The sequence below is a fragment of the Nothobranchius furzeri genome, chromosome 16 (assembly GCF_043380555.1).
Source record: "Nothobranchius furzeri strain GRZ-AD chromosome 16, NfurGRZ-RIMD1, whole genome shotgun sequence".
Taxonomy (NCBI): domain Eukaryota; kingdom Metazoa; phylum Chordata; class Actinopteri; order Cyprinodontiformes; family Nothobranchiidae; genus Nothobranchius; species Nothobranchius furzeri.
This window is the reverse complement of record NC_091756.1, coordinates 22,602,020-22,616,977: the sequence shown is the minus strand read 5'-3', so window position 1 is coordinate 22,616,977 and position 14,958 is coordinate 22,602,020. Positions and strand designations below refer to the sequence as shown.

Sequence of the window (14,958 nt, the reverse complement as noted above, 5' to 3'; positions counted from 1 at the left end):
CATGGTTACACCTCAGTCAGTCTTACAGTTAATGAGCAACAATATGAAGAGCTAGTAGCCGATAGCCATCCCCATCATACACACACTCTCAGATGGCTCTAGATTTCGTGAGATAGTCTTTAGGTCACATTATACTCCATCAATAACTTCCTGACATAAGATTTACGATCAAAAGTTGTAATTGAATGACAACAACTTACAAGGGTTATTAGAATAAAGGCGTCTTGTTTACCTGTAAAGCTGAAAATCCTCTTGTGTGAAGACGTCCCTGATCTGATCTCCAAAATACCTGCAGCACCATTCCCCACCGCCGCCACACAGCAGGTTGACCGGGGGGGGGGGGAGAACAGAGGGCTTCTGTTAGTATGAATTAATTTCCTAGGGCAGGGATGTCAAACTGGGGCTAAATGAAGAACCGGGACCAAGTTGCAGGCTCAGTAATAGAACAACTGATGACACACGCGCTGATCTCCAGATGTGTATTTTTGAACCTCTTCATTTGAAAACAAACTTATTTTTGCACAAACACTCAATCCGGAAAAAAACCTGATACGCACGAGCAAGTGCAGTTTAAACATCAGTGATATTCGTCTGTGTTGGTTTTCATCTTTTATTTTGTGTGAACACTCATCATTTTTGAATTTTTAATCTGAGTATTTTGAATCTTTTAAGTATTTCAGTTTTATCTCGACCTACTCTATTCTTATTGTTTGCTCTTGCTGCTGGGACACCAAGCGTTGCCCACTGAGGGACAATAAAGGGATTTTCTATTCTACTCATCTATCTGTAGTCTTTCCTGTTCACGTAGGTTAAATCCTTTTTCAACAAATCCAAGAAAAAATAACTTCTATTAAAATTCTATATTTCAGCTATTCATGTCTAGGAGCAGTGAAAGTGCATAAAAACCATAATAATTCAAGCTCACTCTGGTTTATTCTGCTCACCGGTATCTCTGGGGTTGGGCTCTGAGCTGAGGAAGGTGTTCATCAGTGAGACTTCGGTGTTGTTTTGCTCATCGTCATCACAGACCAAGGACGTAATTTTCATTTAAGAAGGGGGGGGGGGGGGGGGGGATCTTTACAGTATGCTCTAATGGGAAACGGGCTTCAACACAAACAGTTGTTTTCCACTTGGTCCTAGAGCTCAACCAGTGTCAATTTAATATAGCGTAATACTGTTTTTGGATGGTAAAAAGTGCAGGGGTCAAAACTTGACTTTGGAAAAAGTGGGGGGGACATGTCCCCCCCCCAAAATTACGTCCATGTCACAGACAACAGTTGCTCACATAGATAAGTGCTGCTGAACATGGGCTGGGTCAGTATGCAGCAGCCAGAGAGTCAGACTCTGACTTCAGCGCGTCACCAAACTGGAGTTCAACCAGCTCTGTCTGGAGGTTAGTTGGTGCGCATTCTGTCGGCTGCAAACGGGTCACTGGGCAGTTAAAATCTCACTTTCTGGGCTTCAAAGTCGGCAAATCTCCGAGTCAAGTCAGCTTTGAGTAAGAGGAGCATTTTCAGTTAGCTGGAGCCTGAGGAGGGAACGGCTAAAGACAGCTGGTCTCCCGGACTGTCAAGTGACGTGCTAACACCACAAAGCACTAGGGGATTTGTAGTTGTGCCAAATGCTCTGGCGGGCCGGTTTTAATATGTTTATATGATCTCGTAGGCCAAATATAAATAGATCGCGGGCCAGATATGGCCCGAGGACCAGAGCTTGACACCGGTGTCCTAGAGCAGTGGTTCCTAACCTGGGGGTCTCGACCCCCACAAGGGGGCGCCAAAGCCTCTCAGTGGGTCGCCAGGACCTCTCCACTTTAAGGGGTTAAAACTTCATTTATTACTTGTTTATAGCCTACATTTTGTTCACATTTTTTTCATGAGTGAAAAGTTTACTGATATTAAGACGGGAAATAATTAGTACAGAAAGTAACACACTTTTAAGAACATTTTGCTCAGCTCACTGTTTTATTTTCAAGTGTCAAAAGTTCATTAAAGCTAGGACCGGTTGATTAATCACAGCCTTTACAGTAAATAATCTAGTATAAACAGTAATATACACATTTAAGTACATTTTGCTCAGTGTATTTTTTATGTGTCAAACGTTTATTGAAAGGAATGATTGATTTATCAGTGTTTACAAGAAACAATGTGTTCAGAAAAGTGATACAAACTGTCAAGCACATTATGCTCTGTTTGGTTTTGTTAATGACTTTGTTCTGTACTGGAGCCTACTATTACTGTTATCTATTGAATCAAGGCATATTAAAATGTGCTTGAACAATTTTATCATTTCTTAATAATGTTTGTACTGGAAGAGAGAATGGGAGGGGGTCGTCAAAAATTTTACTGGTAAAAAACGGGGTCCCCTGGGAAAAAGGTTGGGAACCACTGCCCTAGAGGATGTTCCATGTACCAGCCACAGAGCAGATCCTAAACAGCGGAGTGACTGCTACACATCAGGAAGCCCCAAGGCTGACAGGAAGTGAAGGGTGGGGAGATGGAGTGTGATGGTGTCACAGCTTCCTGATTAAAATCAGCCCAAGGATCTCTGAGTTCATGTCACCCACTGGTCCTGGAGGACAGAGGGGGGGCAGGTGATCCGCATGAGCCTGGATTCTGCCACTGATGATGAACGAGACATGCGTGCTTCACTGGACTACGAGGACAACTGAAAGACTAACGCCAGGAAGACCGACGCCCCGCTTCACGCAACACTGAGTTTATTTCTGGAAAATGGCAGACAGCAGAACCAAGACAAGCTGTGCTCTCCCACCTGTATATGTTGACGAACTGCTTTCCCATCGACAGCGCTCCGGAGTGCAGGTCCAGGATGGAAGCCTGCAGACGTCAGTGAAAAACAAGGATGACAACAAATAACAAGCAACTGAACAAACACGAGAGCCTGGCGTAGACACGGCGATGCTTCCAGGTTCGGCTCCGATTCCTCTGCAGCTTTGCTGTGGCGTTACGCCTCTGCCCTTTACTTATTGCTTCAAATCACGAGGGACACCGCTCTGAAAATAAGTAATTTTCTCAAGTGCTCCCCTGCTGCTTTCAACTGGTCCGCTTAAATGTCTTAACACCCCGTAAACATCTTGTTTATTAACAGAGGACAAACCAGGCCCTTTTAAAGCCTGTCTTCAGGCTCTGGTTAAGTACAAGTCTGCCCTCTGCTGTCTGAAAACTCCATTACAGCTAAGATCGCAGTAAAAAACAGAACATCCTTTAAAAATCCATTTCTGTTATATCAACTGCTGCAGAAACTAACTCCAGTGGAAAACTGGTGCATTAATGACCAGAGAAACAGCCTCCTTTCCCCGAATCACTCTCACATATTTACAGATGGTGATGCTAAAGATAACCACCACTAAGCCAGAGTGTTTACCCAGCAGTGGACCATAATTTTAAACCTCTCAGCAAACCGGGACTGTTTTTCCAGAGTCATAAATGAGTGAAAAACGTATCCATCTTCAAGTAAACCCCAATCATCCACAGTGCCCCCTGCTGAAGTTTGAAGTTACCCCTACCTTTCCCTGTTACATCTGCTTCTGCCGAGTGAAGCTTCTCAAACTTCAGGCTCAAGAACACTTGATCCGGCCAATCATAAACTCAGCTCAGCTCAGAAGCAGCGCTGCATCTGATGACCTCACTGATGACTTTACATCCACAAAAACTAAATGTGTGTCTGCAAAAGACTTCTGCTACTGCCAAGTAATTGTTGCTAACCCTGTGACATTTTTCTAGGGGGAACACTTCTTTTTTCAGATCCGGGCTCTGACAGACCAACCTTCATGGTTTTTTTTTTTTTTTTTTACCTTATTTGTGTGATTCTGGACAAACTGAAGTCACCAAATTCTGGCACCACCATCTGAATCGTACAGCTGGAATCCAGAGTCGGACCAAGTAAGGTGACCCTGTGTCAATTGTCTTCAATAGATGATCGCTCTCCCCATTTAGCCATGGCTGCCCCAAACCAGTTAATTCAAAAGAAGCCATACATTTCTAAAAACAAACAGCTCTGAATTATCTCTAAATAGGAGTTTATTGCAAGCTGTTTAATCTCAGTTTTTGTTCTAATATATATATATATATATACTCACACACCGTAAATCCTCTACTACAGGCCGGTATTCAATTAAAGGCCGGGTCTCCAATTTTGGCCGGTGTCGGAGGCGGCGGAGGTGAATAATGGCCGGTCTCTTATTGTGGCCGGGTGGAATGTGGTAACAAGCAAGTACGGGGGGCGGTTGTGTCATCGTCTCACTTTTGATTTGCCAGTGATAGACCGCGAGGGTAACTTTAACCGTGCGGAGACGAAGAGGAGGCGAAAATTTGATATCAAGTTCAAAGAGAACGTGCTGCTTATGCTGCAGAACACTCTGGGGAGCAGTAGCAGGGTTGTATGAACTAGTCACTAGTCGACTTCACTTCTCTATAGTGACTTTTTATGCCTGTCATTGACTAGTCGCTGTCACGTGATAATGACCGGCAAGATGGAGTCCTCGGAAAAGACAGCAGCCTGCTGTCAGCAGGTGACAAGCTCCTGCGCTCGGGGGGGCAACGCGCTGTGCCAGAGCGTCGGTACTGACACGCGATCGTTCATGTTGGTTCATTTCCTTTAAAGTTTTCTATCTTTTATTTGCGCCTGATGTGTTTCGCTGCTGTGGAGCGGGGCACACCTTGTCCGCCGACGCACCGATCACTGATGCGGCCGCCAAGCAGCGAGCACTCGGCTGTATTTGTGGTCGGTAGATCTTTTAGAACTGCAGTTCAAAGGTAACTCATAAGGTGAATATATATGAACCCAGGTAGCAGTTTTTCTTTAGGATTGAGAGGAGATGCAGGAAGATAATAAACAGACAGGACAGAAAAATAGTCAAATAAAAACAAGTTAGTTTTTGTATCTGGTGGTTGCAACAAACAGACACCATTGAAGGTAATCAGAAGTGAGGAACAGAAAATGAAATAATTATTTTAATGTTTAGAGCAGCAGGAACTCTGAGAGGCTGCAGGCGCATCAGTGAGTTTGCGGCTGCTGCGCAGGGGGAGGGGAGAGGGCTGAAGCAGAAACTATCGTTGTTAAAAGAAATGTGTTTAACTTTGAAAATGTGAGCACAATTTTAATTGTCAAAAACTCCAGCGAACCATTAGTTCATTTTGCTCAAATAGAAATAGAGGCCTGCCTCTAATACTGGCCCTCCTTCCAATAAAGGCCTGGAGCTTGATGAGCTTGAGTCAAATACAGGCCCGGGCCTGTATTAGAGGATTTACGGTATATATATATATATATATATATATATATATATATATATATATATATATATATATATATATATATATATATATATATATACACACATATATATATCCAGTTCATTTTCTACCACAAGGTGTGCACCAGCACCAAAGAGCACACATGAAAAAGATGATGAGTATTAAACTACTCTAGGGGGTTCTGGGGGCACCAGCTGTGTCAGCTGGCAGAGCTGCAGAACTTGCAAAACTAGGCGAGTCAATTTAAGGAACGAAGTAGAATCCGGCTGCTGTTATTTATTAGTTGTTGATGTTTATAGAAACTAAACATATCTGCAGGGCTTTAGCCTCAGGGCAGAGTTTTATACCTCAGACCGACCCGATTTAGATCCAGACCTGCTAATAATAATATTCTTTACACTAATCAGAAAATTCAGTAATGTTCACAGTAGGGCCCGACCGATATATCGGCCGACCGATATTATGGGCGGCTGATATTGGGATCATTAACAGTATCGGCTATCGGCCAAAAAGACGGCCGATATTGCGCTACCTATCCAGCAGATGGCGCCAGCTTTATGAACTCATGTTGTGTGGCTCCTCTTCTCCAAGTGGTGCTCGCTGCAGAACCACAAAGGCGGAGCTGCACCAGAGTCAGCCCCGCCCATTCCAGAGTCAGCCCCGCCCATTCATCAGAGTCAGTCCAATTCCTTCCAGTTGTCAGATTTGATAGCATTCTGGAACCAAAGAGGGTGTTATAGAGAATATCATCTAAAATGCAAGACTGAGGACGGGGTTGAGAAGTTAACTGAACCGTTTTTGTAAAGGTTCCATAAAATAAAAAATCTAACTTTTGGAACTTTTTATCATGTTATATTGTCATTTCCTCATAAGAAACACGCCAAAGCCATTTTGGCCTCATTCACACATTTTCCTCCCATCTCAGCTTCAATTTGGTCTCCTCCCCCGAAGCGGGTCTGGTCTTGGTTCTCAAATCTGGATATTCTGTGAATTTTCTGACAAATTATTTCTGAAATGACCTCTACAGAGATACCGCCGAAAAACCATTCATCCCATCTATAAAAACACTCTGGATGGCACAATTACATGTAACGACACTACCTCGTTATCAGATGTAGTGGTGAAGTGGTTGTGCAGTTAGCTTGGCATGTTGTTTTATGCAGGTTCTCCTCCCGGTAGCGGCGCAAACTTTTTTCTTCTTTTCTAGCTACACTTGCCAGTACTATGTTTTTAACCATTTATTGGTATACAGTTTAAAATATTATGACTAATGTGTTTGTTTTTATTTATTTGTTTATTTAGCCAGTGCGAGTCCATTCAGTGTTTCCCCTAGGATTTTTTCCAGCTGTGGCGGGGGAGGGGGGGGGGAATTATGACACGTCTCTAAATAAAGTAAAATTTTCCAGTGCAGTTTGGAGACAACCCATAGAAGCACTGATTTGATCTCATTTCAGAGAAAAATAGAACAGGTTAGATGCACCTAATAAATAAAATGACTAACAAACTCAGGAATGTGTTTCTTTGCTTCACTGTTCTGGTGCTGAGAATATCACTAATGCGGATCAAAGGAGACACACAGATGAATGCACCTCCTATTTATTATTTGGAGACTACATTTACTGCAGCTGGCAGAGGCAGAGATTTTTTCTATTGATACACAGAATTTACAGAATCATTTAACATTTTAATAGGGTAAGACTGCAGGAGGGAGCGGTAAAATACAGGGGGTCCCCAGCAAAAACAAGAAACTTTACGAGTCTGATGAAACCTGCTGGTTTTCCATCAGGCAGTCACGGGACAGCTCCAACGACCCAGTGGCTGTGCTGGGTCAGTTATCGAGCTCAGTCCGCCTCGGCCGTGAACGGGCCGAGGCGACGTCGTGCTCTGCTTAAGAAGAGGTGTTATTTTCCCGCTTCAGAAGAAGCGTCCAACGTGTTTTTACGCTTTCTCCGAGACATGTCACGTTGCTAAGTTGTTAGTGCCGCGCGCTAACACGTCCATAGTGCAGCATAGCCTGCTGGAGGTTTTAAGGGTTCCGATGAAACACCCGACCTCTCAGGCTGCTCACACATCGATCTTAAGTTGTCGCTGTTGCGCTCACGCCGTAATACAGTATTAGATGCGGTTAAAGTCAGACATGAAAAAATAAATAAATTTTACATGAATGAGTGATGCTTAGCCTGGTGGGGGGAGGAAAACCTGGCAAGATCGTCAACACTCGTTTATCTTAATGCTATTGAAACATGTAAACCAAAAAGCATTATATCCACTGCTAGCTTTCTAATTTTAAACTCAGTAACTTATTGCTGTAACTTCACCTTGCTCTGCTTGCTCCTCCTTGCAGCCGCCGGCTGTGATCACAAGTGACAACAGAGTAGTTCCCGCTGCTTCTTTGGGAAACGGCGCAAAAAAAAACAAACTTGGGATCTTGTAGGCATGGCGGTGGGATTTCAGCCTATGTAAGGGAAACCCTGCTGTTTGTGAGCAGAGTTTCGACTAAAATGCTGTTTAGGAACGACCAAATTCAAAGAACTTTTAGTGACATAAATATTTTGCAGAAAATAAACATTACAACTAAAATATAAACAAATTAAATGTTTCAGCTGGCTAAATAGATAGCTACCGACCCAACCGAGAGTCGAACCAGCATCAGCTGAGGGGAAAGGAAAGCTTAGGTTTGACGATCTTGCCACTGGACTACCAGAGCCCACTAAACAATTGTTCTTAAATGCTGTATAGGACGCTGTTGTTGGAGCGGCTGTGGGCACATATTCACTACAAGAAACTTTTTCATTTCAGGATATATCCTATATATATATTCTGGCTTTGTCATGTAGCAAGTTATATTTATCTTGTTTAATTGGAGCATAGAACATAGCATTAACAGTTGTAAACTAGTAACAGCCGTAATTCATGTGGGTCAGGTTAGTTTGCGATAAAAAAAAACACAAAACAGAAGAAGTCGGTGGGCTAGGCTGTTTGCGTGAGTGGGCGGGGCTGACTCTGGTGCAGCTCCGCCTTTGTGGTTCTGCAGCGAGCACCCTCTCCCACTCCTTTGAACTTTGAACACAAATTATTGTTTTGGAACTTTTGTTTTTATTGATTCTTATTTATGTTTCTTATGTGCAGTTATTTCCTGTCCAGGGTGAATAAGTTCACCAAGTTAACGTCCACAGAGTGTTACTTTGTTACAAAGCACAAGTATTACCTTGTAATTATTGCTGCATTGTTATAATTTTAATATTCTTACAGGGATCTTCTGACCCTAAACGTGTGTGTGTTGTTAGATTCCCCAGAGTTAGCCAAGTCAGAACAAGTGTGTTGTAACCGGTTGTTTTAGCATAAAGCAGTGGAAGGGAAGGCTTGCATTCACCTACATAAAAACACACTATAGTGTATGTGAATTCACTTACGTTGTTTTATGCTAAACTAAGAAAACCAACTGCTGCCAGGTCATATTTGGCTGGTTATAAAATGCTTTTTCTGACTTGTCCAACTCTGGGGAATCTTAACAAGACACGGTTTTACTGAGTGGTGGAATATTCTTTTAAGTTAAAATGTATTTGTGGAAACCAGTTTACAAGAAAAAACTTGAATGTTAGATTTATGCTGGGACTGAGTTTGTGTGTTCTGTTGTTTTTTTTTTTTTTTGAGATCTGCTAAACAAATCTTATTTGCATCACTTGGAACCCCGAGTGAGTTATTGAGACAGTTCTTTGGTGTGTGATAGAGAAATAAGTTTGCATCAAAAAGGCAGAGAATGAAGGGTTTAAAGGGTCATTATGGAAGTCTGACAGTCAAAACATGCATAGAAATAATAAATGTCTTCTTCACATTCTCCTGCAATGCCCTGGTCCTGTAGAATGAGCCCTGGCATTTTTACTGTGATTGCCTGTTTTTCTGTAAAATCACAGAAAAGGAGAGCTGCTCGGGTCGAGCAGGCTGCTTCATGCGCGTTCACGCCAAGCCCCCACAATGCAGGTGAAATATTGAGACCAACACGGAAGTACCAAAAATTGCAGTTCCACCCTCATCCACTAGGGGCTGGTGCCAGAAGCGAGCAAATCCTCTTTGACTCCCATGCTAAAAATACCAATTTCACAGCAGAAATAAACATGTTTACAGCCTGGTTCCAAAACATGTTTTTGGTATAAATGTTGCTGCCAGGCGGGAGGCAGGGACTGCATTCTGACCAATCATAGCAACCCTAGAAGGAAGACCGCATTCACATGAGGTTAAAAGATACATTTAAATGTCTGTCACGAGTTTCCCTACAACTTCCTGTTCATCCGTCCATCTGGACAGAATCTGTCCACACAAGAATGTCCTCAGCAGGACCTGGGAGTCTCCATATGCAACACCAATAAAAAGCAAGTTGGAGGCTCTGTTCCATTTTTGGTCATGAGAAAAACATCTTGGGATTCAGAAAGCAACAGCTGAACGGCTGAGAGGCCACACTGAACGGCCACGGGCTTTACGGATAAGCCGCTCTGCGGAGAATCCTGAAATGTACTAAATCTTTTATCACCGGCCAGCATGACGTTAGGAGACTCCTATTAAAGTTGGTTTCAGAAGAGTCCCGTTTAAGCTCACTATCTGTTTTAGGGCGGCTGCAAATAGTCCTCTTAGTGTATAACAAACACCATTGGGTTGATTGCAGTGGAGACACTTTTAGACAACAGATTTCCACTGAAACAACAGTTCTCCTCCACAGCATTAGTCTGAGCGGTGGCCCTCTGTATGCTACTCCAGAGCACACGTTCATAAGGTTTGATCAGAGAGTTTAGCCCCAACCGCAGGTTCTACGGTACTAATCCGTGTATCAGAACACTTTAAGAGGACACGGTGTGTAACCAATACTCGACGGCATCGGTGCATCACTAACAAAGTCTGACCCCACTGCCCTGGATCTGGAGTTTGAAAATAAATATAAATAATTCATCTGAATGAATAATACTCTGGAGACAAATGTACGAGACCCAAAATAAGCTAGCCAAAAAAATAAATAATAAAAAAGAGCAAACAACTCATTCCTGCATCAGCAGCAGCCCGTGTGCTCATCTAACAAAGGTGGATTTTAGGAGTCTCATTTGGTCTCTAGATCATAAGTGATTGGTATTTACTCACTCCTCCCTCGGACCCCGCCAGTGCCAGCGCCCTCTCCGCCAACCTGCACGTTAGAAACAACAACACAGGAGCTAATGCAGCTGCAGACCTGGGCTACATTCACACTGCGGGCTAAAGCGCATCAATTCCATTTTCCCCCACGTGACCCATATCTGATTTTCCCGTGACTGAACAGCATAGATCCGATTTTTCCCAAATCTGACCCATGTCACTTTCATATGTGGTAGCGATCCGCCTTTCACGTCACCGAGTCAGCGGATGTTAGCGTGGTGTTTCTGAGGAGAAGCACAGACAGAAACATTCAGAGGTCTGTTTAGAAATTAAAAACACCGAAGAGCATGAGAACAGGAGGTGCTGATGGAGCAACGCGTCATTCCGGTTTCGGCTCTCCGTGAGAGGGGGTGGGGTGGCTGTGTGTGTGTGTGTGTGTGTGTGTGTGTGTGTGTGTGTGTGTGTGTGTGTGTGTGTGTGTGTCCGTGAGTTCTCCATGAATTAACTTAATACTGGAACATTTTCAGTGAATAATGATTCGGAAAGATGGCGGAAATAAGGAGTTAAATAGTTTACAGGTTTTTTTTTACAGTTTCCAGCCCAAAACAAGAGACTTGACCGGCGTGATCCTGAAGTTGTGAATGAACTTTCAGTGAAGGTTTTCATATCACAACTCTACCTCTCCTGGTTCTGACTCCACTGTGACTCCTTATCTTCTGCGCATGCGGGTCGCTTTGGGACCGTGGAGCGTTCACACTGGAGAGAGTTTGACATCTCATTTCAATCATAGTGTGAATGTCCACACACACAAAAAAATCAGATTTACTCAAAAAAAAACAGAACTGAGCATCAAGACCTGCAGTGTGAACGTAGCCTAAGACAACTGAAGAAACTAGAACCAGAAGAGAGAGACGTCACATTTACCTCCGGAGGACCTGAGCCTCCTCCCTCGTCACCGCGCTGTCTGTAACTGCTCGGCCACATTTCTGAGGTGTGCATCCTGAGGGAGACACACGGGAAGGGAAGGAGTTTACTTCTACAGGCCTGCAGCTGAGACAGGAAGCAGCACGTAGACCAAAATAAAGGTTGTTTAAGAAACCCCCCGTCATGGCTTTGCTGCAGCATCCTGATGGAGAGTACCGCTCTGAGAATAAGCTGTGCTTATTCTGTGATGCTGCATCGTTTCAAAAAATAAAAACTCCATTGGGATTATCTTTGAAAGTACAAAATATATAAAGAGTTACAGTTGAGGAGTTTTTATTTCAAACATTATTGGTTTTATTTCTAAACTAGAAGATCAAAAGCTCAAACTGCTTTAAACTCCCAGGCTTGGCCTGTAGTGCCACCTAGTGGAATAAACCTGTTTGACAGATCACACCTTCCTAATGTCTTATTTAAAAACTAAAAATGTTTAACTTGTTTTTTAGATTCACACTAAATACAGAGAATCTACTCTGAATATTGAGGAGCTGATACGTTTTGCCTCCGTCCCATTTCCACATAGATGAAGGTAAAGACCCCATCCTCACCTGGATACCGTTTGTAGTTGTCGTAGTCTTCAGAGCATGGGACAAGGTAGACTCTGGGCTCAGGAGAGATGATTTCCCTCTGGCGGGCCAGACTCTCTGTGATGTCACTGTCCAAAGAGGTCACGTAGAGCCAAGTAGCCGCCGCACAGCCACACGTAACAACCAGAAGCAGGGCTAACAGACCGCGAGACCCCCGCCACGAAGACCCCTGCCTCAGGGCATTTCCTCTGAGAAAGACAGGAAATGTTTAGAGGGCCAAAATAATCGGAACTCGCAGCTCAGAGGATTTCTGGATTTAGTTCAAACCGTTTCATTTCCTCAGGTTGTCATCTCCCCACCCCCCCACGTAGACCACTCTCAGATCCTCTCCGGTGTCTTCCAGGACAACTTCAAAATTAACAGGTCCTGTTCTCCGGACCACCCTGTAAGGTCCCCTCCATCTGGGAGCAAGTTTTGCTACAAAGGCCTCATCTCCTTTTGACAAATGGTGGGTATGAATCCAGACAGTCCTTTTCAGAAAACTCTCCATCTCTTCGTCCTTTCTCATAATGTTTTTTTCTGGTTCTGCTTCACTTTCCTCAGATTATCTGCCACAAAGCCTTGTAACCCAGATTTTTGTCTGACTAAATGGTACACATTCCCAACAGAGCTGCGGGGAAAGGGTCCCATGAGGTCGACACCGAGCATCTCCGAGGGCTCGCAGACTTCTGTTTGCTGAAGCTGTCCAGCTGGTTTCCGTGTCTCTGGTTTGCGTAACTGGCATGTTTGGCAACAGCGTACGTGATGTTGGATGTCAAACCTCATTTTTGGCCAGTAAGCAAGGGATTGTAGTCTTTTGTAGGTCTTGTATCTTCCAAAATGACCCGACAGAGGGTCGTTATGGAAATGATGGAGGAGTTGTTGACGCAGCGAAGGAGGGATATATACCTGGTAAATGGTCTTGAGGGGAAGCATGACCACGCGGTATACTTTGTCCTCCAACACAGTGTATTTGACTGACTTTCTTCAACTTCTCCTTTCTCCATGATTTCTTTTTTATAGATTTTGAGCAAATGGATCCTGTTGTTGTTCTCTCCAGAGTTTTTCATGTTGTAACTGACAGAGTAATGAACTTTTCCCAAAGTCATCCAGGTGAGCCTCATTGACAGCATTCTGTAGGGACTTGGGCACGATGGAACAGACAGTAGGTGGGCTGGTGCAACAGCAGAAAAAAAGCAAGCTGATGGCATTTTGTAGATGTCCATGCTGATGAATCTAGCATAAATGATTACAGTTGCCTCTTGTTGGACTTAAACCAGTATCTGTGTTCAGACATCAAATCGCAGACCTGAGAGTGAGATGAAGTCAAGGCCCAGAACAACAGGAAAAAACAGACTTTGGGCAGGTAATATTACACAAGGTTGTGTAGTTGTTTGAGTTTGTAGGGTTAAAGTGACCTCACCCCACCCAAGTGGTTGTCTGCCTTCTCCATCCGCAAGATATAAAAGGTCCTCGCTCCCAAGGTTTCATATCTCCTTTGATCTTATAAGTTCAATAAAAATTTATATTGGAAAAAAAAATTGTGAGAGAATCGTGATCTCAATTCTAGGGAAAAAAAATCGTGACTCTTAATTTATCCAGAATCGCGCAGCCCTAGTTGCTAACCATTTAAACATTCTCCCTCTCCTGATAATAACATTTTACTTTCTTTGACATTGAATGTGCTACTATTAGTTTAACCATTTATAGATTCACTAGGATAAATACAATAAAGTTTATCTCTCACCAAATAGAATATTTACTAAGAAATCACAATGTAACCATAGAAGCACTACTTGGTATATGGTGTGTGTGTGAGGATGTGTGTGTATGGGTGGGCTGGTGTGTGTGTACGCGTGTTTCTGCTCTGTCTTCTCCATCCCCAGTGAGTCGTGGAGGATGGCTGCTTATACTGAGCCAGGATTCTCTGGAGGTTTCTTCATGTTAAAAGGAAGTTTTCCTCTCCACTGTCGCTAAATGCTTGCTTAGGATGAGGATTGCAATTTGCTGGGTTCCTTATATAGGAAACTTTTTTCTGATTGGCTTAATGAACTGACCTGTATTGGAATGTTTACTATGTGAAGTGCCTTGAGACGACTCTTGTCGTGATTTGGCGCTTTATAAATAAATAAACTTGAATCTCGCGATTTATTAATTTTTTTATAAGTCATATGATAAAGGCCAAATAAAGACAGAAACTGGCATGAAAACGTTTTTTTTTTCCTAATCATATTGGGTCAAAGTTCATTCTAACTCTCAGCTCAGGGTCTTGTTATGTAGGGGAGGATAATATAGAAAATACCAACAATATTTTAATCAGTGGTACAGCAAACAACTTTACTTTTACCTTTTCAGAAAAAAACAGACCGGGATTCTGTTCAACCAGAGAAATAAACATAAACGTTGCTGTGTTAGTAAAACGTTATTTTACCATGCTTTTAGATGTTGCCGTGTCCTCATTCAGCAGTGTTTCTTATCCCTTCAACGTGTGTGGATTAAGTGGCTAGGCTAAGCGTTCGCCCCTTTTCATTTGCTTACCTCTTGATTTTCCTCTCTATCTCAGCTGCGTTTGGGCCCTTCGTGTTCCTGAGTCGCAGCAGAGCCATGTCTCCTACTCACAGATTCCACCAACCTTCACAAACGATACAAACCATCACGAACGCCGCGCCAACAACTTGTACCGCCGCCGGATGCTCTTCACTTCCTGGTGCCCGCGATTCGACCTCTCCCATTGGCTGAGGCGGAAAAGAAAGACGTGCTGTGATTGGACCACGTACATTGCCTGCCACCGCTTCACAAACACAGAGCGAGTTTGCAGCTTGCAGATATGCAGGTGATTATTGGAAAAATGTTGTAGATAGTGCTCCGCCGAGACTATTATTGAAGATTTTCGGAGCTGTTATACCTCGTGTTGTTAAACTGTGGCTTCTTAGCTTTAGGCTTATTTTAGGTCGTGTTTACTCTAATAATTTGGTTTGTTATTTTGTATTTTATCTGTTATTTTGTTCTTATTGAATGTC

The 14,958-nt window shown here is 43.2% G+C and overlaps 1 protein-coding gene across 2 annotated transcripts in view; it reads right to left on the bottom strand.

Moving 5' to 3' along the window:
* ogfod3 (2-oxoglutarate and iron dependent oxygenase domain containing 3) overlaps positions 1-14,667 on the bottom strand; it is a 40,039-nt gene extending 25,372 nt beyond the window's left edge. The window contains exons 1-6 of one of the 2 annotated variants that reach the window (XM_015963734.3): positions 14,477-14,667; positions 11,921-12,147; positions 11,316-11,391; positions 10,401-10,443; positions 2,773-2,837; positions 233-289 (exon numbers count right to left, since the gene is read on the bottom strand). In XM_015963734.3, the coding sequence (XP_015819220.1) occupies positions 233-289; positions 2,773-2,837; positions 10,401-10,443; positions 11,316-11,391; positions 11,921-12,147; positions 14,477-14,544 (536 nt within the window). In that variant the 5' untranslated portion in view covers positions 14,545-14,667. The remainder of the gene's footprint in view (positions 1-232; positions 290-2,772; positions 2,838-10,400; positions 10,444-11,315; positions 11,392-11,920; positions 12,148-14,476) is intronic. The other variant, XM_015963733.3, reaches the window with a different exon arrangement.
* Positions 14,668-14,958: the final 291 nt, after the last annotated feature.